The following is a 22,518-nucleotide window of genomic DNA, read 5'->3' as shown; positions in this document are numbered from 1 at the left end:
TAAAATACAGTGTTATTTTTTCTCTGTGATTACTGATCTCACAGAGAAGAAAGCTCGATCACTGGTTTTCCCCCAGTGGTAAATTATTATGCTTATTTTCCACTCTAATTTAAAACTTGACAATAATTGCAATGAAATATTCGACTCATATTTCTAAAAATACAATTCCTTTTTCGAAAACTGTATCCAACCTTTCACAAAAAAGAAAAGATCACTAAATAATGAACGAACAAACAAATCTCTTTTATTTTTAAAACACAAATGTAGGAAATTTGTATGCATGTTTGCTTTGTCGAAAGGGATTGAATGATATTTTAAAATTTTAAGTTACGAAATTGTCTGCAACAATAAAGAAGCAATAATGGTCATAACAATGATAACAAATACTTTCTTTCAACATTAAAAATGTACAGAAAAGTAACTCAGTATGAAACTTAAAATTGTAGATTCATAGTAGAGGTTCATAGTAATGTGAAATACAGATATACATTTTCCCCTGTGTCTTGCAATTTGATTGCTATAGAATTAATAATTTTGTTTCAATTTCCTCGCGGCACACCAGCGACCCACTCGCGGCACACCACTGTGCCGCGGCACACCGGTTGGGAAACGCTGGTCTAAGGGATGAAGAAGAAGAGAAGAGACGAACATCTGATAGGTTACTGAAGGAATCAAATGAACGGTTGAGAGAGGCCATTAAGAACAAGGGTCTTGTTGGAACCGATGTAGCACAAGTAATGCTTGACAGTGCCACAAAGATGAAGAAAAAAGAAACAAAAAGGCTGACGGGGCAAGAAAAGCCCAAAGAGGAGTGAACATCATAATAAGGTTCTTAAGTTTGTGTAAAAGTAGGGAAGGGAAATTGGCTTGAGCAGCTGTAATTATTTTTTCATCTTACGAAAATGAGTTTACTGCAGTTCAGTTTTTTTAGTACTTGGTTTTGCTTAGGCAGTTTTACAAGGACAATCTTGGTATTTTTTAATCTCTTGAATTTAATATCCTTATTATCATATTATTTGCAAGATTTGTTAATAACTGACTGAGTTAACATATGCTTACAACTGTTCAGTGGGAAATAGGGTGGCCAATTTAGTATGTTAATATATATGTAGTTCTTATTTTCAGTATTTGGTCAGTATTTCTAGATTTAAAGTCAGTAATTGTGACCTCAAGAGTAATTTGCATCCCTGCTTGACATGAATAAAATGCGAGAATATGCTAATATATCTAGCGCTCTTGTAAAATGCATGTTTATATATATATTGGCGGTACGAACCGGAACGCCATACCGGTACATTTTAAAGTAAACAATATACCCTTGGTTCTGGATAATCACAATAACATTTAAAACACATTTCTGATCTGAACAAAATGAATTATTTAATAACTATACGATTTTTGTTATAGTTTCAAGGACCTAACGTCCTCTTCATCAGATATTGAGAAAAGACAGATGACAGCAGATCTTATATCTTCCTCAGCCGTTAGTTAACATATTCATTTATATAATTTTAATTGTTGTTTATATATATATATATAAAATTATTTTTTTACTTGTAAAATTTTTGCCTATTTATTTTACATTTAAAATTTAACAAATATATATATATAGATATAGATATAGATATAGATATATAGATATATTGTTATACATTTTTAAATTTTTAAAATAACACTGATTATTAAAAAACTGTTATAATGAAAATTTAAAATGAAACAGTAAATATCTATTCTTCGGTACTTTGTTCCCATAATGTTCGGCAGGTAGTACTAAATCTTCTGCTTTCAGAGGCTCCAACCTGTCATGTTATGTCACTGTCTTGACGTACGGTACAGCATTCATGCCGTAATTTTTCATATAAACTTATGGACTGTGAGCTGTCTCTCCATACTACTTGCTCGGTTGCTACATAAATTGATGCACCGATGATGTCTCTTTTTACTCCTAACCTCCCTTCTTCGCAATTACAGAAGAAAGACTTCTTCTAGCTCTTTACTAGTGGGTAACGTTCCCATTATAGCCGACACGTTCCCACGTTGAATGGCTATGCTTATGCGTTGAATCAGGAAACTTTTTGCTCGATTATCTCCTGATTTAATCGATAGACAGTGGCCGATTTCTTTTATAAATTTGAGGCCTCCTTCCCAAGAACCGCTAGACTCAATTGCTATTGCGATAAAGCAATAGTTATCGAGTAGATTGCTATATTTATTCCTTTTTTCTTTCGCTCTTCGATCAGCTACGAGTCCAGCTTGTACTGAGGCATATTGTAGGTTGGAGGGGGCATAGTCTGAACATGTGAAGTCCCAAATCAATGCCTTTCCTTTCTTCCAAGGTACTAATGTCATACCATCGGGTCTTTTTCCGTCAGATCGGCTGCACCCAATCGGTTCCCTCACTGCTGATAGCCCTGCTGATATTAATGCTCTTAATATTATATCATTTACACTTGAATGACGTGGGTGTCTGCCTGCGCTGCTTTTGCACGACAAACCGTGTAATCCTTTTTTACAAAGGTGTTACAGATGGGGCAGTGGTGTGGTTCACATATATCTGCTCCCAACCGTAGTGCAACTGATACTCGGAAGCTCTCATTGGATAGATGTAGGCCCAGAGATGGTGATGGTAGAGCTTGAAGCCATGCTCCGTTTTCTGGGGACATGACCGCTAAAAGTCTGGCTTTATCTTCAATGTTATTTGTAGTCTGCAACAAAGAAGCTGCCTGGCAATTAACGATGGGCTCGTCCCAAGTCGACTGATTGTTACGATTTTCGAGAGCCGGAGGGTCTAACCCAACTAAATTTGTCCATTTAGCTATGCAGTCCATCACATCTGGATTGGTGATTTCGTCGTTATCCCATTGAAGAAGAGAACTAACTATTTGACTTGCACCGTAGAAAGACGCTAAAAAAAACGGAATAGCCATATCTGTGGCGCGACGGATTCCAAGGCCTCCATTTTTGACTGGTAAAGAAGCTTGTATCCAAGAGTTGTTATTAAGAAAACAATTGAGGATGGATTCCAGACCAGTTTTAAGAGTATCGTCATACTTTTCCAATAGACGTATGGGAAAGATTTGGAAAGAAGAGGGAAAGAAGAAAGATTTGGAAAATTTCTATAAACAACTTAAAATAATGGATATAGGATAGATCAGATAAAAGGAAAGAAAAAAGAAGAAAATATAAAAAAAGAAACAAGAGGAAGAAAATAAGAAGTGGTATGGAATTCAGAGCATAGGAGAAAAGACGGAAGGGCTAAAGAAGTTATTAAGAGGAGGAGGTATTAAGACATAGAAAAGGAGGGGATACGTTGTTGAGGTGTATAAGGAAGAAAAAGAAAAGGAGGGAAAGCAATATAGAGGAGGAAGAAGGAGTTATCTATGAAGTGAAATGTTGTGAATGTGACATGAAATACATAGGAGAGACGGGAAAAAGGCTCATGGACAGATTGAAACAACATAAAGATGATGTTAGAATGAAAAGAGAAAATAATACTATTTATAAACATGTGAAAGAAACGGGACATAGGATAGATTGGGAAGGGGCTAGAGGTTTAAAAAGAGAAAAAAGAAAGATTATTATGAAGTGGAAGGAAGCGAGAAGAATAAAGAAAGAACAAGAGGAGAACTTAATGAACTGGAGAAGTGGTATAAATATACATGAGCATTGGGAGAAATTATTAGAAGTGATAGAAAAGAAAAATGCATAAAGGCTATTAGTGCATTTTGAATATTTCCAAATTTCTATTATTTTATTTTTATTTTATATAAAGATCAATAGAATTGTAAAATTGTATTGACAATTAACATGTATTAACAATGTAATTATATGATATTGTTACATATTACAAATTTTAATTTTATATATGTATAAAACAACAATTAAAATCATCCATTTCCTTGCCAGGTGGTAAAGTGCAAAGGACCGACGAGACGTTACCACGTTGAATAGAAACAGATATGCGCTGTATTAGATAAGATGTGGAGCGAACTTCGCCGGAAACACAAGAAATGCGTCTTCCTACCTCCCTAATGAATTCAAGACTTCTTGCACCCCAAGCACCACTGGTTTCAATAGCGATTGAAGTGAAAACAAACTTTTCGAGAAGGTTGTTGTATTTTCTTTGCTTTTCAGCTTCTCTACGATTAGCAACAGCTCCAGCGTTCATTGCTGACAGAGGGAGACTTGAATGAGCGTATGTATCAGCGCATGTAAAGTCCCACAATAAACATTTACCTCTCATCCATGGAACCAGTGTCATCCCATCAGGTCGCTTTCCATTCGAACGACAGCAACCAGAAGGTTCCCGTATTGAAGGAAATCCAGCTGTGTTGAGGGCTCGTAGTATTGTATCATATACAGAGGAATCTACCAGCGCTCTTCATGCATGAAAGGCCATGCAGGCCACGTTGGTTAACCTCACCCCCACAAGCTGGACAGCGATGAGGCCCACAAACTGCTAAGCCTAAACGTAAGGCTGCAGCAATTCGAAAGCTTTCATTTGACAAATGAAGGCCTAAAGGCGGAGGAGGTATCGCCATCAACTATGCACCCGCTTCGGGAGACGAGGCAGCAAGAAGCCTGGCTTTATCTTCCAGAACAACAACAGATTGTAACAAATGATTATGTAATTGACATGCAATTGGTGTATACCAAGATGACTGATAACACTTTTTGTTAATCTCCGGAAGGCTGCTAAGTTTGCCCACTTATTAGAGCCTTCTTGAACTGAACCATCTGGGTCCAAACAATAACCCTGTGGAAGGAGAGCTTCGATTAAACGCAGAGATCCGTGGTATGACGCTAAGAATGTAGGAATCGCCATATCCACAGCTCGTCGAATACCAAGACCGCCCAAACCAACAGGTAAACGTGCTTGTGTCCAAGAGTCGTCATTTAAGGAGCAGTTCAGAATTGATTCAAGGCCAGTTTTCAGGACAGTGTCATATTTTTCCAGCAAAGAACTCTCATGTCAAGATGGAAAGCATCGTAAAAAAATAGGTTAAGCGAGGGATTGATAAAGATGCTCGTAAAAGAAAAAAGGCTGAATGGGCTGAAATTGAGGGAAGTCGAGACAAGAACAATTCTAAATTAGATATTTTATTCAATAGCACGTTAGTGAGTGCTTCCGATGTGAGAGCAGCACCTAGAAGACAAGCATTCTGAATTGTTAGAGGGCCTGGTGCAGCCGCATTAAATCTTCTAAAGATTTCGTCGAATGCGGTTTCATCTGTTCCAAGACAACCCGCCTCGCATTTAGAAAAGTTAAGACGCAAGCCAAGAAGAGATGCCTTCTTATTTATTTCTATTAAAGATGAAAGAACTATCTCGGGTTCACCGCCAATTGTTCCATCGTCTAAGTACCAAATGTTTAATTCGGTATCCAGTGATTTAACTAAAGAGTGAATGGTTATAGCGAAAAGTGCTGGGCCCAGGGGATCACCTTGTACTACCATGAGCAAAATAAATGACGCGTCTCTTTATTTTGAAGTTTTTTGAAAATATCTCCGTTTTCTTTATATGTTCGAAATTTCGGAAGGTTTCCCCAGCAGGACAGGTTAATAACAAACCCGTTTTTAATATTTGTGTTAGATATTAGCTTAAAATAAAGAAATTAGAAGCAAAAAACATTAAATCGACAGAAATCTCGAGAATTACCAACTCTGCTAAAGTGGGAAATTTTCAAGAACACGAGGGAATTCTGCATTTCAACACGAAGCAGCGACATCTATGTCATTGAGAGAAATGTGGATTAAATCTACAAACTAAACTTTTAACGAATATTTCTAGTATGTCTTATTATATGCATTATCTGCAAACTCCAAATATATGAATATATGCTAAGTATTAACATAAAGATAGAGCAAATAGTGGAAATTATCTATGGAAAAGGACGAATTGGTAGGACGATCGTAATGAAATATCGTCTTTACCGGAACAGGCTCAGTTCACGTAAAAAAACAAATAGCTCAGTTAGTTAAAGCAACGAGTTTGTATGCTGAAGGTAGCGGGTTCGAACCCGTGAAAGTGCCGTTATCATTTTTATCACTACACTACGGTTATTTTTTTATTCTTTTATTTGGGAAAGAATCAAATTGTAACGTATGTGTAAAACTCATGACGATACCAAAAAAAGAAAAAATGCTGTTGTCGCACTTGCATTAGCGTCCCTAATTTTGTTTGCAAACAGTTTCGTAATTATTTCCCCTGTGCTCACTGCTCACCATATGCTCGCTGGCGCATAACGAATGTTTCCCAGTAAATGTTAATTCTAATTTGGAGAATTTTATAAAGTTTCACAATATTTCTCACTAGATAGTCTTCTATCTACGTGTTTGGATATTTTGATAACAGATTTCCCTATTAAATGTTTAATTTTCTCTAGATGTTTAATTACGGAAAAGTTTTACAATGTATTTGTTTTGAATTGAAATTGTTTTGAATTTACTACATAAGGTAAGTAGACCGAAGGAGGAGAACTCAAGTAATTGGTATTCTACGTAAAAGCAACCTATTGTAGAATGATGATGCTTCTTACCTTCAGCACATAATCTTAACGTTAGAGAGTCAGAGAGAGAAAAATCCTGGTCTTTCCTCCTCTTATGACCACCCATCTTAAACCTCTACATGTCATTGTTCGTCTCACAAAATTTCGGTGCTCCAAAAACATTCTAATAATAATAATAATAATAATAATAATAATAATAATAATAATAATAATAATAATAATCCTGAATATGCCATTCTTACATAATGTAGGATATCTTAGTTTCCTAGTTTAAATCTTAAATATCTTAGTTTAAAATGCTTTCTTTAGTACTTATTTGAGCAACCATGTAGGAGGGGGTACGACTTTTTATTTTGCCCCTCTCATTTCAGTAGCCTTCCAACAGAAAGTAATTTTTGATAAGCAGGACAGATAAAATGAATAAGAAATATATTTACAGCATTCTCTCCCCTTTCATGATTGGAATATCACGTAATATTTTTTATTCTACGAAAGATGGCCCTGTGCGGTTAGGGGTAGGTAACTAAAAAAAATACCTAATATATAGCGCCCCTTGATTGTAATATTACCGCTTCTTTATTTGTACGAGGGAGCCCCTACACAATCAAGGGTGACAAAAAGAACAGGAAGAGTGTCTATTGATTCCAGTGGTGGATCCAGCACGAACTCCTGGGGGAGGGGAGGGGAAGTGAAACATTCTTTTGATGATGTGAAGCTGTCACAAATTACCACTTAACTAAACTAAACAATAGTGGGGGGAACTGGAACCCAGTCAGTTTAAATTTATGTAAAAGTTTAATTTTTGGATTCATATTAAAGTTTTGGTTTCAAATGAGAATTTCAGTCCAAGTGGTCAATGATCAAATCTCGTGGGGTTCTTCAGTGTAGGCTAATACGGCCCCCTTATGAGAAAAGGCAAAATTATTAACATGTTTATAACTTTCGAATTTTTCGCCTATTTTAAAGAAATATTTTGCTTCGTATTAAAGTGTTGGTTGCAAATGACAAACTCAGTCCGAGTGGACAATGATCAAATCTCCGGGGGGGTCTTCAGTATAGGGGGCTACGGCTCCCTTATGGGAAAAGGCAAAAATATGAAAATGCTTATAACTTCCGAATTTTCCGTCTATTTTAAAGAAATTATTGGCTTCTTATTAAAGTCTTGGCTTCAAATGACAATTTCAGTTCGTGTGGACAATGATCAAATCTCGGAGGGCTCTTCGGTGTAGGGGTTTCGGCTTCTTTATGGGACAAGATTCACGTAGTTGATATTGCAAAATTGTTTTGTATATATAAGTGGAAACTTGCACCATTTGGTTAATTTTACCTCTTATGTTTTGCAGATTCATATCCCAAGCAATAGTTACTTCGCAGAGCTAAAAGAAGGCACTTACTAGTTTCATTAAAATGAAATGTCTTTTATGAGAGGAGCAGACGAACGAACAGGCACCCAAACGTTGGTTGAGTCGTACGGCTGAAACTCGTTAAGCTCGCTTCAATTATTATTATTATTATTATTATTATTATTAATAATAATAATAATAATAATAATAATAATAATAATAATAATAAAGCATTGCAGGGACCTTTGGTGCAGGGGGTCCGTGGCTCGATTCCACTTCGTGCCAAGTGAAATTTGAGGTGGACAAATACCGTGTGCATGGGTATGTGTTTTCTTGAGATTTTCCATTTTCCTCCCACTTTCTTCATTTCACCATTTCATTCATCATCATTCTCCCTTAGCGTAGGTGCATAATCGTCCAACGTTAAACTAGATATTGCAATTTCAATAATAATAATAATAAAAATTAATTCAACTGAAAGGACTGTAATTTATGTGGACAGCAATTATTATAAATATGCAACCATTATAAAAACAATGCTTTGAGTAGAAAGATAATCCTTCCCAAGTGTTAACGAATGCGCACGAGATAAGACATGTCTCGAGAAAGAGACAAGACGCGCTTTGTGACATCCAAGATAATACGAGGCAAATGTTTTGGACACGAGATAGCTTGTAAAATGTATCGTCTTGTCTGGAATGTCTCGAAAACAAAAGTCTAAGTTTTAAAATTATTTTTCAAGATCTATTCTCTCAGAAGTAGTTCTCTGCCTTAAAATTAATAACGACATTTGTGATTTAAAAAAGATAAACAATGCCTAAAGTTAATAGTTAACTTTTCGAAAAGAAGCTTCATTAAGGGTGAACCTGAAAGATGTCCACAAACTTCGGGAGGTGATTCGTGACATCAAAAGGAGACAAATGGTCCTCTTGCAGTTTTCGAATTCAGCTTCGTTGTCGAGATACAGGGTTGCCAACTGCTCGTGTTTGAGAAACTCACTGGGAATAAATTCAAGTCCAAGAATAAACTACTACTCATATATTTTTCAGGTCAATTGACTTATACCATGTTGTAAGGTCAAATATTTATTTATGAAGTGTGTACAAAATTCGCCAGGGACTTTTCTGTGAAAATCGTCGAGAAAAAGTCACCTCCAAGAATAAACTAAACCTCGTAAATTTTTCTAAGAGAAATATCTGATACTGCAATATAGGGTTGTTAATTAAATATTGATTAATGAAAAATAAACAAAATTGTTAAAACCATTTTTGAGAAAATAGCGTTTTTCGATTTTCGGCTGTTTGTAAACCACACTTATATTAGGTGGTAGGAAAAAATGGAAAAGCTCCTGTAAGAATACTAAGTAAACCCTAAGTTTAAAATTTGGTGTAGATAAGTTGAACGGTATGGCCTCTAGGCGAGTGCATATAAAAGTGTGCCGAACGGACGGACCGGAAGGACGGGTGTCGAAAAGTCACATTTTCGGTATGTAGACGCCATGAAACATGTAAATCCGTTGAAATCTGAATTTGATATTATTTTCACAATCACTATATTTTCTTCTCTCTTTTGTCGCTCGAAAAAGAAAAGCCTGAGTTTACCACAAAAAGCTAGGGAGTTTCTCAAAAAATATTCAATTACAGGGCCACCGCACTAAACTTTTTCAATTCAATTTCTTAACTGTGTTAGGCCGCAGCTGTTACTGAAGTGTGTATTTGGATAATGCGAATAAAATTATCGTATTATTCAAATACATCGAATGTCAGATTATCGAATAAAAAACTTCGATTGAAGAAAATCCATACTACAAAACTAACTCTTACTTTGAGCACATTTTCATTAGACATATAATAGACCAATTAATGCAATCATTGTTTATGAAATATGAAAAAAATCAAATGAGTCACTTTGGGAAAGTCGTTCAAAAAGAACACGTCAGGAGTAACCTACCTCTTGTGAATTGTTTCGAACAATGAGTTAAGATATACTTTTGGTTATTAATGAAATATTTATTTGCAAAATTTGAACAAAATCGCCTGTCGTTCGAGAAAATTGTCGGGAAAAAAAACTTGACCCCAAAAATAAACTATCCGTTGTAATTGTTTTTCATAGAAATGACTTATACTAAAATATAGGGTTATTAATGAAATACTTATTTATGAATTATCAATAAAATTGACCGAGTAATTTTTGAGAAAATCGTGAGGGAAAAATAACTCCCCGAAGAAACTATCTCTTGAGGATTCTTCCAGGGTAAGCGAGTTATTCCATATTACTAGGTTTTTAATGAAATATTTATTTCTGAGTACGAACAAAATTGCTTGACTCATTTTTGAGAAAACCGTGGAGGAAAAACACCCCCAAGAGTAAACTACCCCTCGCATATTTTTTCAGGACAAACGAGTTTTGCCATATTGTTCGGTTATTAACGAAATATTTATTTTTGAAATATGAATAAACTCTTTTGAGTCGTTTTTGAGAAAATCGCCCAGACAACACTCCACCAAGAATAAACTACCCCTCGCATTTTTTTTTAGGACAAACGAGTTATGCCATATTGATAAGTTATTAATGAAATCTTTATTTATGAAATATGAACGAAAACATTTGAGTCCATTTTGAGAAAAACACTGAGAAAAAACTCACCCCCTTAGTATAAACTACCCCTTGTAGATTTTTCTCAGATAAATGCCTTATACCACAAAATAGGGTTGCTAATTAAATATTGATTTATAAAAAAAGAAAGAAAACAAGATCGTTAGAGCCAGTTATGAGAAAATATCTTTTTTTTATTTTCATCGTACAGGAAACTACCCTTGTTTTGGGAGTAGGAGGGAAATTTATAAAAAAAAACTATAGGAAATACTATGAAAATCTTAAACTAAAATTTGGTGCAGATAAGTTGAACATACCGTAAATTTTTCAACTAATTTACGGTATGTTCAAGTATGGCTTCTAGGCGAGGTATGGCTTCAGGTATGGCTTCTAGGCGAGTGCACAGAAAAGTGTAGCGAACGGACGGACGAACTAATGGACATGTATCGAAAAATAACTTTTTCGGTGTTAGGGGCTATAATACGTGTAAATTCGTTGAAATCTCAAATTTGATTTTTTTTTCGAACACCATACTTTCTTCTCTCATTTGTCACTTCAAAGTAAAAGGAACTCAGAACTACAGATAAAAGACACCTACTTTTACACATAGACATTTATTGATTTAAAACTGTTTTAGTTTGTGTCATTTCACTTCCAATTGAAAGGTTTTACAATGATTAACGGCATACCAATGACGAGACGAAAGTGTTCAGGAAGTAAATGCATTCAGAAGTCTAGACTGCATTACAGCCTGTTTTTATTTCTGCAATTGTTAACAGCTGTAATTTCGTCCAAACGCTACATGAAATAATTTTTGGTTGACGTCATTGTATTACTATTTTAGTATTGTTCTCTTCAGACTTGGTTGAAGTTTTGTCTTAACGGTTATACATTTATTCTTTCTTATTTCATCGTTACACATAAGAACAAAATGTTCTGGTGAGTGGATAGATTCGAACCTACGAACATTGAGTTTATATTCTTCCAACACTTTACCAATGGACCAAGCTTTGTCTTCACGTTAACGCCCGGTTACAGGGTTTACTACGATTTAAATAAAATGGCTGGCTGTTAGAATTCCCTGCTCACATATTTCGATAAATAATTTTCATTGCTTCGTAGATACGTAGAGCAATATTTAGATACACATTTTAGGAGAGTGAATTTTGGTGTATATAATAATTTCATGCCAGGTAAAAGCTAGATAAGTTTTGATAAAATGTTTCATATGTAGTTCTCAATAATAAGCTTGCTGTTCGGAGTGAAGTTCCAAGGTTCAGCATTGCCTAGCAGTTTTTGCTATTAATATCCCTTCTAACAATATTGGCAGTGGACAAAAGTTAGCCCGTGTTGAAGCTTTTTGCTCCTAATTTAGTTATTTTACTTATTTAAGGAATATATTGAAAATTGTCAGCAGGCACGTATGCAGTAATTTATTTCGGGAGAAGTCCGACTTCAATATTAGGATAAATTATAATAAAATTTAAAAGATAATCCTTAAATTTAGGCTAAATTTACAGAGAAGTTGGGATTTCAGAGGGGAGTCCGGACCACCTGGACCCACCCCTAAATGCGTCCTTGTTTGTCAGTAACGTTTCCTCATTTTGAAACCCTCAAAAACTTCGGATATATGAAGGAAAACGAGTTATTTTCGATAAAATATCACTTCAGAAGACGCGACAGTTTTATTGCACATGGTGGTATCCCAAGTTCACAAGGGCAAGAATTCATTAATTTTGATTCTCTGTCATTGTGCTCTATCGAAAGGTTAGGTTTGTAACATATTAACCTACGAACAAGCATGACTGGCAGATAGGAATACTGAACACAACTCCAGAGAAATGCATACTGAACTTACGTTTATAGCTACGCGTTGGTGATTTGCCCTCAAGGTCAATCGAGTGGTAATTCAGTTCCGTCTCTGTTCTTAAGCCATGTTCGTATTACTTGGAACAGTTTTGATAATGAAAAGCATGCCTCTTAATATAACAGACTTCTTTCGCGTAAGAAATCGAAACTCAGTTGGTCAGAGCAACTAGTCTGTAAGAATTAGGTTGTTAGTTAGTTAGGAGCCCAGTACGAGTAAGGGTTTTTATTACTATTGTTTTTATCTTTTTTATGTGAGGAAAAATCAAATTGTGACATCGCGATATCAAATGTATTTGATTAGGTAGCTTTGTCTTAGCTAAACTTTAAACATCAGTAACCGTCGAAATTATTTCACCAACTGATCACTTACTGAACATTTCAAACACGTCAAACCAGTGGCATAACATGAAGGTTAACCTCTCCTCCGCAGTCCTTAGTTATGCGTCCGTACTTTCAAGGGCGGACTAAGGGCCGGGCGACTGCCCGGGGCGCCAGAGAAAGAGGGGCACCAAAACGAGCCTCAAAAAGTAAATTTTATAATTGCTTTCTACTGACGTTTTTGGTTTATATTCTTGTAAAGTAGTGGCAATTATATGATCTTTTTCCATTTCACTATGGTAGAAGAGAGTTTCATAGTACTAAGGGGGCTGTATCGAAAAATTGAGAGATGGCATGTAGAATAAAGAGTGCCGGGAATTAAGTATTTGTTTGTTTGCTTGAGTTTAGCGTTCCACGGTTATGCCTTAATAGGCAAGGGAGATGTGGATACTAATTATAGTGGAATCCGAACCACTTTTATCGTTCAACAGTAATCCACCGGGAATTGGACCCGGTACCACAGAAGGCAGGCGTGCTAGCCACTAGACCAGGGGGGGGGGGGGTGGAGTTGGTATTGTTTATAGCGGGCCATATTCTTTGTGAACTTTTCCTAGGTAATGGATTTCTTTTTGAAAATGGGTTTAAAACAGGGGCGTCATTTAGGGAGGGGCATTTGCCCCCCTTGAGTTTGAGATGTATATAGATTTTATCATTAGAATAGTAGTAAATCAGTGAAAAACGCGAAATTTTACTTATATCAAGAGGTCTTGCCCCCCCCCCCCCCAAAGCAAAATCTGAAATGACGCTCCTGGTTTAAACTATTAAAAACACTATGATAAAATGTAAAATATAGGCTACTACTAGGGGAAGGGCGCCAAAAAGTCACTTTGCCCGTGTGAAAATTTGGCCTGCTCCGCCCCTGCGTACTTTCTGTATATTTTTTGGTCTTGCAGCTTGTGCGGTCCCCACGCCACATTGTTGCGGGGGCGCTATTTACGCCTACCCTTCGAACGTAATTCAATAACTGTTTAAGAAATTCTACCATCAGCGTGAAAACGGTAATATATTTTTCTAATAGTCTCATAGAACTTTCACTCAGAATGCCAGATGCAATTTTTCAGAGTGGGCTCTGGCTAAGTAGAAGGAAGATCTGTTTCCTAAGTAAGTTCCTTTCAGAAAGTTTGCTATTTCTTTAACAGTGATGTAAATAAATATACTTATCGTTATTAGCTCGACACCAAACCATCCTGGACAAATCCCTCTAGAACAATGATCGGCAAAAGTTATTCTGCATAATTTTATAAGCGACTCAAGGGTGAAACACTTGTTAACGAAAGCAATGTTGTGTATATACTACCTTGTTTCTGACAAAATATAAAGTCTTTTGTAATCTTTAGACACTTTTCCTATTCTTTTTGTCACCCTTGGTTGTGTAAGGAAGCCTCGAACAAATAAAGAAGAGGTAATATTACAGATAAGGGGCGCTATAAATATATTAGGTATTTCTTTTGTTACCTAACCATAACGGCCTAGGGTCGTCTTCAGTAGAATAAAAAATGCTACGTGATATTACATTCACGAAGGAGGAAAGGATGCTCTAAATATATTTCTTATTCATTTTGTCTGCCCTGCTTCTCAGAAATTATATACCTTCTGTTGGAGGGTGCTGAAAAGAGAGGAGGGGAAATAAAACGTCGTGCCCCCTCATACATTTTAAATTTTGTGACGTGGTTGCTCAAATTATTACTAAAGAAAGCACTTTCAACTAAGATGTGTAAAGTTACAACATTATGTAAGGGTGGCATATTCATTAATAATAATAATAATAATAATAATAATAATAATAATAATAATAAATATGAATGTCTTTGGAGAGCCGAAATTATGTGAGACGAACAATGATATGTAGAGGTTTAAGATGGGTGGTCATAGAGGAGGAAAAACCAGGATTTTTCTCTCTCTGACTCTCTAACGTTAAGATTATGTGCTGAAGGTAAGAAGCATCATCATTCTACAATAGGTTGCTTTTACGTAGAATATCTATTACTTGAGCTCCCCTCCTTCGGGCAACTTTGCTTATGTAGTAAATTCAAAACAATTTCAATTTAAGACAAATATTTATAGAGAAAATTAAACATTTAATAGGGAAATCTGTTATCAAAATATCCAAACACTTAGATAGAAGACTATGTAGTGAGAAACATTGTGAAACTATAAAATTCTCCAAATTAGAATTAACATTTACTGGAAAACATTCGTTATGCATCAGTGAGCACAGGGGAAATAATTACGAATCTGTTTGCAAACAAAAATTAGACACACTAATGCAAATGCGACGATATTTTCTCTCTCTCTCTCTCTCTCTTTTTTTTTTTTTTTTTTTTTTTTTGGTATCGTCATGAGTTTTACACATATGTTACAATTTGATTCTTTCAGAAATAAAAAATAAATAAAATAACCTTAGTGATAAAAATGACAACAGTACTTCCACGGGATTCGAACCGTCTACCTTTGGTATACAAACTCGTTGTTTTACCTAACTGAGCTATTTGCTTTCTTACATAAGCTGCACCTGTTCTACAGTAAAGACGATTTTTCATTACGATTGGGCTAACAATTCGTCTTTTTCCATAGATAATTTCCACTATTTGCACTATCTATACGTTAATACTTAGCATATATTCATATATTTGGAGTTCGCTGATAATGCATATAATAAGACATACTAGAAATATTTCGTTAAAATTTTCGTTTGTAGATCTAATCCACGCTTCTCTCAATGACATAGATGTCGCTGCTTCGTGTTGAACTGCAGAATTCCCTCGCGTTCTTGAAAATTTCCCACTTTAGCAGAGTTGGTAATTCTCGAGATTTCTGTCGATTTAATGTTTTTTGCTTCTAATTTCTTTATTTTAAGCTAATATCTAACACAAATATTAAAAACGGGTTTGTTATTAACCTGTCCTGCTGGGGAAACCTTCCGAAATTTCGAACATATAAAGAAAACGGAGATATTTTCAAAAAACTTCAAAATAAAGAGACGCGTCATTTATTTTGCTCATGGTAGTACACCTCTCTGAGAAGAAATAATGTTTCCGTTGAAAAACAGATCACTTGGTTGAGCATAACATTGATAAACATATGGATAAATTGAAGGAAAATTATTCATCACTGCGGCAAGCATAGTATCCCGACGAAGCTCATTAACTGCGTTACGAAAATCCAATTTTACAATCGGATTACTGTGAGTAGAAGAGAAATAAACTCGGGCTGCGTGAACAGCTGCCTCAGCACCATTAGGAACACAAACACCAAGTTGATGGGGGGATAAAAAGTTCTTAACTGGCTCACGTATTTTAAAGCATACAATTTTTGCCGATATTCTGCCCCAGACATTTCCAACCGCTATGGGCCGAATACCACCATCCTTTTTTCTTAGCGCTGTAAGTTTGGCACCGAAGAACAGTGGGCGAACTTCCGTTGGTACTTTTCCAGAAATGATTAAATTAAATAGATCACATAAGGATTTTAGGAGTTTTTCCTTCGATTTCAGTATTTGAAGAATTGAAGGACTAAACCCATCTAGACCTCCCGCGCTGCCTGACAGAAAGGAGTTAATTGCTTTTTGATCCTCCATAGTCGAAACTCCTTGAAAAGTGTGTTGACCATCAGGGAATTAAAATTATATAAATGAATATGCTAACTAACGGCTGAGGAAGATATAAGATTTGCTGTGATGTCTTTTCTCAGTGTATGATGAAGAGGACGTTAGGTCCTTGAAACTGTAACAAAAATCGTATTGTTGTTAAATAATTCATTTAGTTCTGGTCAGAAATGTGTTTTAAATATACCCTTCTATTTTAAAAAGGGGTTGACAAGAAACTTCGAAAATAGCAAATAGTAAATAGGCTGTATAATTTTATTGAAAATCAGAGTTTTTTGTTGTTTCAATTTACCTTTTTTTCTTTCGTTCTAGTGAAAGAGTTGCGAATCTTTGTTCTTTCTTGAAGTCAGTTAACCCCTTGCAGTGAAATGACGAGTCTAACTCGTCATGGCCTCCCGTTGCCAAATCGCACAATGACGAGCTACACTCGTCATAAAATTTAAACCATTGTAGCATCACGTAGGGTTACTATATTGATGTTTTGAAAGTTACATAATGATAAACCACCTATAATACACTTTTATAACTTATGCTTCAATTATCAGAATTCAGAAGATAAATCGTAGTAAAAGGGGTTAATTGTATTCAGGGATTAGTAATATTTGGCCCTTCTATCTCTCGCTCGCTGGCATATCCTCGCGCCTCTCTCTCTCTCTCTTTTTTTTTTTTTTTCATTCCGTTTTTGTACGGTAATATAAATCATAAAAGCTCTAAACCGACCAGATAGGTCGGCAAAATAAGGAATAGCAGCTTTCTTTCGCCCGTTTATAGAAAGAGAAAAAGCAAGAAACAACTCACTAAGAAATATTGATTATCATTAGGTTTATTGTATTATAAAATTAAGAAGTAAGAATCAGACATTTTTAAAGCATATATATATATATATATATATATATTTGGTCTAGGAATTAATTCGTGCGGGTGGACAAGAGATGGCGCAACGAACGGAGCGTCCCACAGTTCCATGTATCCACACATGTGTTGCAAACCCCTGTCATCGCGTATCGTTCGTAGTATAGGGCAGTGGATTAAAGCGTCAACAACACCAGTTTGTAGTTAAGTGAACATGGCGCAATTTGTGCCTGATAAAGTGTTTTTGCGGGGTGTCCTGCTGCATTACTTTAACATGCAGAAAAGTGCGACTGAAAGTCATCGTATTTTGGTGGAAGTGTATGGTGACCATGCTCTAGCTGAGCGAACGTGTCAGAAGTGGTTTGCACGGTTTAGAAGTGGTGATTTCGGCTTGGCAGACCAAGAGCGAGCTGGACAGCCAAAAAAATTTCAAGACGAAGAATTGACAGCATTGCTCGAGCAGGATTCGTGTCAAACGCAGGAACAACTTGCAGCAGCATTAGGCGTTGATCAAACAACAGTCTCCAAACGCTTGAAAGCCATGGGAATGATTCAAAAGATGTCACATTGGGTTCCACATGAATTGAAAGACAGAGACGTTGAAAGACGAAAAACCATTTGCGAATTGCTGCTTCAACGACAGAGCAGAAAGGGGTTTCTGCATCGAATTATTACGGGTGATGAGAAGTGGATCCATTACGAGAACCCTAAACGAAAAAAGGCCTGGGTGAAACCAGGTGAACCAGGTCCATCACAACCAAAACGAGATATTCACTGTGCAAAGGTTATGCTGTGCATATGGTGGGATATGACAGGTGTGGTGTACTATGAGCTGCTGCAACCGGGTGAAACTATGAATGGAGAACGTTATCGACGACAATTAATGCGTTTGAAGCAAGCTCTGGCCAGAACACGACCAGAATGGGAGAACAGACATGATAAATTTATTGTTCAACATGATAACGCTCGCCCACATGTCGCAAAACCGGTCAAAACCTATTTAGAAAATGTCGGATGGGAAGTTTTACCCCACCCGCCGTATTCACCAGACGTTGCTCCTTCGGACTACTACTTGTTCGATTGCATGAACAACGATTTGATTGGACAGCGGTTTACTTCTTCAGAAGATATCGAAACATGGGTCTCTGACTGGATCGCTTCCAAGGATGAGGACTTATTTCGCCAGGGAATCCGTACATTGCCTGACAGATGGGCGAAAGTGGTGGCTAGCGATGGACAATATTTTTCTTAAGGTATTTATGTATTTTGTGTTTGTACTACAGCTTCAATGTGTGCGTACCAACCGCACGAATTAATTCCTAGACCAAATATATATATATATATATATATATATATATATATATATATATATATATATATATATATATATATATATATATATACGTAAGAGTTTATAGTTACAAGACTGCAGTGATATGCTGCTGGATATTATTATTATTATTACACTGGAAAGTATGCAACTTTTCAACCATTATTTACCTGAGTCTATCTCGTGCTCATATCTTTTGGGAATGTCGTCAGGTGAATACACGTTACTAGATTGAAGAAGTTATTATGTTAGACAGTGTAATACCACGATCAGTAATTCTAACTATCTGTTTACTTAGAGTTTTCTGTAATTCGTGAATATTATTTGTATTTGCGAGCTTTCAACTCTCCCCTTTACGGAAGATAAAATCACGAAGAAAAATAAATCCATCAAGCAATGAAATGGAGTAGAAAGAGTCGTATTTGAAAATTTACTTACTCATCACAAAAATAAATAATAATAGCAAATTTTGACAAAATATGGTTAAATGATGAATGGGAAACGATAAATACCAAATTGTCACAACATTGACATAACATCTAAAATAATAGCTCGAGTTTGGCAGCCCTTCACTGAAGAATAAAGGAGTGCACAAATCGACTCCGCCATATTGCAGCTTGCATCATCACCATTTGATGTTTAATCGTTGTACCTGATAAAGAGTTTTCCGTCACCGTTCTTTCCTTTGTAAGTCCATTTCATTTTATTCCTTAATGTTTTTTTTTTTTTTTAAATCTTCCTGTTTGTATCCTCCGTGACCAAGACTCGACGGGAGAGTCGAAAGCTCGGAAGTGCAAATAATATTTAGAAATTGTAGAAATCTATAAATAAAATGATGAATTGAGTTAGTTTCGCCAGTAACTGTAGTTCTAAACTCTTTTCTGGTAGAATAGTTGAAAATGTCATTATTATGCTAGAATTCGCAACGCTGAATTGAACACAAAAATACATGGTAAAGGGCGTGGCTTTGCCATTTTCCGATAGTGTTATGTAGTTTTGTGTCGTTTGGGGTCGTGTTTACGAGTGTCGTGAACAGTGAATTTATAACTTTTTTTTTTAACACGTTCCTGAACGGGATATTATTTTCTGTATAAGTACAGTTATCAAGTTCGACAGCTTCAAGTACGTTTGTTTCAGTCTTTCAGTCTAAGTGGCCAATGAGCAATAAACATGTGATAAAAGCTTCATTATGATTTGTTTTATTTTTGCCCATTATTCCCATATGCTCGACGCCCTGTGTGCCGTTCAAAAATCTTGTATTCCCTGGTCCAAAAACTAATTCAAGGCCAAGATCGCAGTCTTTTGATCCATTTTTGTTTACTGGATTCGATTGATTCGAATCGCACATCTGGTAAGAACAAATAAGCACTTTTTAAATCACTTGATGTGATTCACTAATCTAATTTCTTTCTTATATCCAAACACACAATACAGAGCGAGCACCAGCTTCTTGGTATTATTTTGCAGGATTCTTCCCCGTAAAGTACGAGACGGTATTTTGTATCATCGACTCAGCTCCCTGCTTCTCAATTCCTTATCATGAACTGCTGCTACATCAGATTTCAGTGACTCTGCACTCCATCTAAGAGTGCATTTTTGGATCAGAAGATCCAATATATTTCAGGCAGAAATTTTATTTCTTGTACGCCTTATATGTGGAGAACTACATATAGTGTAGAAAACCCAAACTATCACTTAACTCAGTATGATATGCATATTTCGTTTATATATATAAAAACGATTTAGAGTCTGTTCAAAAAATTTTTGACCCCTGATCCAAACACTAATTATTGGCCAAGATTACAATCTTTTGATCCATTTTTGTTTAATCATTCCTAAAATTTTCTTTTTTTCTCTTTCCAATGCACATCAATACCCTATATGCAAACGTACGATCCCACAGGACTATTAGTTTGAATTGAATTTGCGCGACCTAGTTTAATCTACCTATATATGTGTATTATTATATCATTAATCTTGTGCAAGGTGTTTGTAAGTTTTTGTGTTTTATTTCAGGTGAATTCGGGATGACTCCAAATAAAGAAGTTGAAAAAAAGAGAACACTAGCAAGAAATTTTCGGCAGAAAGTTTCATCTGTGATTAAGCCTATAGGTAGTGTGCCACAATATATGTTAGGAAATCTGGACAGAGTGAAAGTAAATTTCAATTTACCGATAATGCAAAAATCTGAGAAGAAGTTCATTTACGAATTTTATAGCGTTAGTGCTACATTTGTCCTCTGTTGCTTAGCAGATGGAAGAAAACTACCATTGTTAGTTGTGGGGGAATCAGCTGCGCCAGTTGATAAGTTTTTCAATGAAGATGGTGTATATTTGACATTCAGTTCGAAAGGAAAAATTAGTGAAGAAGTGTTAGCGGAGTGGCTTAAAACTATATGGAGCCGGAGATATACTGGAGTGTTTGAACCACAAAGTGCTATAATCCTCGGTCCCATGTGGCAGGACTTGCCTATAATTACTGCGTGTTTGTTCAAAGCTTCCTCTACGGAAGTACTTCTTGTTCCGCCCGAAACAGAATTCCTTGTTCAGCCATTGAACCAAGGTGTGCTTAAGTACTTTCAGTCGAATTTCGAACTGAATTACAAAGAATGGTACCACAATTCTTTGTGTGAGACCAGGGGAAAAGTAACAATAAGAATGTTATGTAAATGGGCGAAAAGTGCGTGGGAAAGTATAGACGAAGTGTGTGTGAGGGAAAGTTTTAGAAATAGCGGAATATTGGATGAAAACAATCCCAGTTGGAAAATGAGTTGCATTAAAGGCGAAGAAAGCATTTTGATGGACGAACAAATAGGATTCAGAGGCTTCGCTGAATCTGAGGGCTTGGCTGCCTCCAAAAACATCGAACAACTTAAGGATTTTCTGTGGTAGGTAGAGTGCTTTTTATGTTGTGAGAATTTTGTTCAATATATATATATATATAAAAGCCTTCAGTAGAGTATGATGTCAGATTAGCAGAAACACGACGTCTCTCTGTATAAGTACTCTATTTATTGGTAATGCAATCGTGTTCTTTTTAGATGTAATTCCAATATTTGTGTAGTTGTATTGACAACGTTGGTCAAGAGTAGAAAAATGGATAGTTGACTTGTATAGAAACAGCAGATATCAAAAATATAGTTGGGAAAACTGCAAGAGGAGAGTTTTGAGAACGTATCAGAAAGTTTTAATTATCACCATGAACTAATAGAGACAGTTGTGTTTTATGTTCTTTATTAGGACTTCTCTACATGGTCTCCGTGGAGAGTTACTTATTTTTTCCACCGTTTTTTGACCCGTCGAAGACCATCATTGTAGACCTGCAGATTGGGTGGAAAATCATTGTTTCACCTCCGTTATGAGGTAATCTGTGGTGTCAAAATAACGACCCAGAAATGGATTTCCTTTTTTATGTTGGAACAAAAGAAGTTGCTTGGTGCCAGACCAAGAGAGTAGGGCGGGTGCGACAATATTTCCAAGCTACATCTAGCAGCTTCACTGACACTGCTTGGGATTCATGGGCGTGTGCATTGTAATGAGCCTGATCTTTTTGGTAAGCACTTTGCTTAACAGCATCCCGTACACTCCTCATAAGTAAACAGTTGTATGTGTCAGTGATAGTATCACCCTTCTGAAGATAGTCATAATGAACAAACTCCATGGCTCTGGGTAAATAGAGAGACCTAACGTCCTCTTCATCAGACACAAACACTCAAGTTTGTGTCTGATGAAGAGGACGTTAGGTCCTTGAAACTGTAACACATTGTAAGTATAGTTTTTAATATATTTCATTCTGCTCTGGTCAGAACTGTGTTTTAATTGAAGATAGTCAGTAAGGATGATCTCACGATAGTCCCCAAAAACCGAGAACATGACTTTACCGGCAGACTTTGCACCTTTGCCTTTTTAGGAGGAGTGCTTTTACTTCTCGCTCGTCTCTCATCCATAGTTATCAAACGGGCAAAAATCCTTATCACACTTAAAAATATTCAACAAGATAACATACATCCTTACATTGATGCCACGAAGTTTTAAGAATT

At 36.1% G+C, this 22,518-nt stretch overlaps 1 protein-coding gene across 3 annotated transcripts in view; it reads left to right on the top strand.

The window, feature by feature from the left end:
• LOC145678695 (uncharacterized) overlaps nt 1-22,518 on the top strand; it is a 47,386-nt gene that overhangs the window by 3,833 nt on the left and 21,035 nt on the right. For all 3 annotated transcript variants that reach the window (XM_081749104.1, XM_081749102.1, XM_081749103.1), the window contains exon 2: nt 20,496-21,366. In XM_081749104.1, coding sequence (XP_081605230.1) covers nt 20,507-21,366 — 860 coding nt within the window. In that variant the 5' untranslated portion in view covers nt 20,496-20,506. The remainder of the gene's footprint in view (nt 1-20,495; nt 21,367-22,518) is intronic.

Source organism: Thermobia domestica, chromosome 2 (genome assembly GCF_964235325.1).
Source record: "Thermobia domestica chromosome 2, izTheDome1.hap1.1, whole genome shotgun sequence".
NCBI lineage: Eukaryota > Metazoa > Arthropoda > Insecta > Zygentoma > Lepismatidae > Thermobia > Thermobia domestica.
This window is presented reverse-complemented; position numbering and strand designations above follow the sequence as displayed.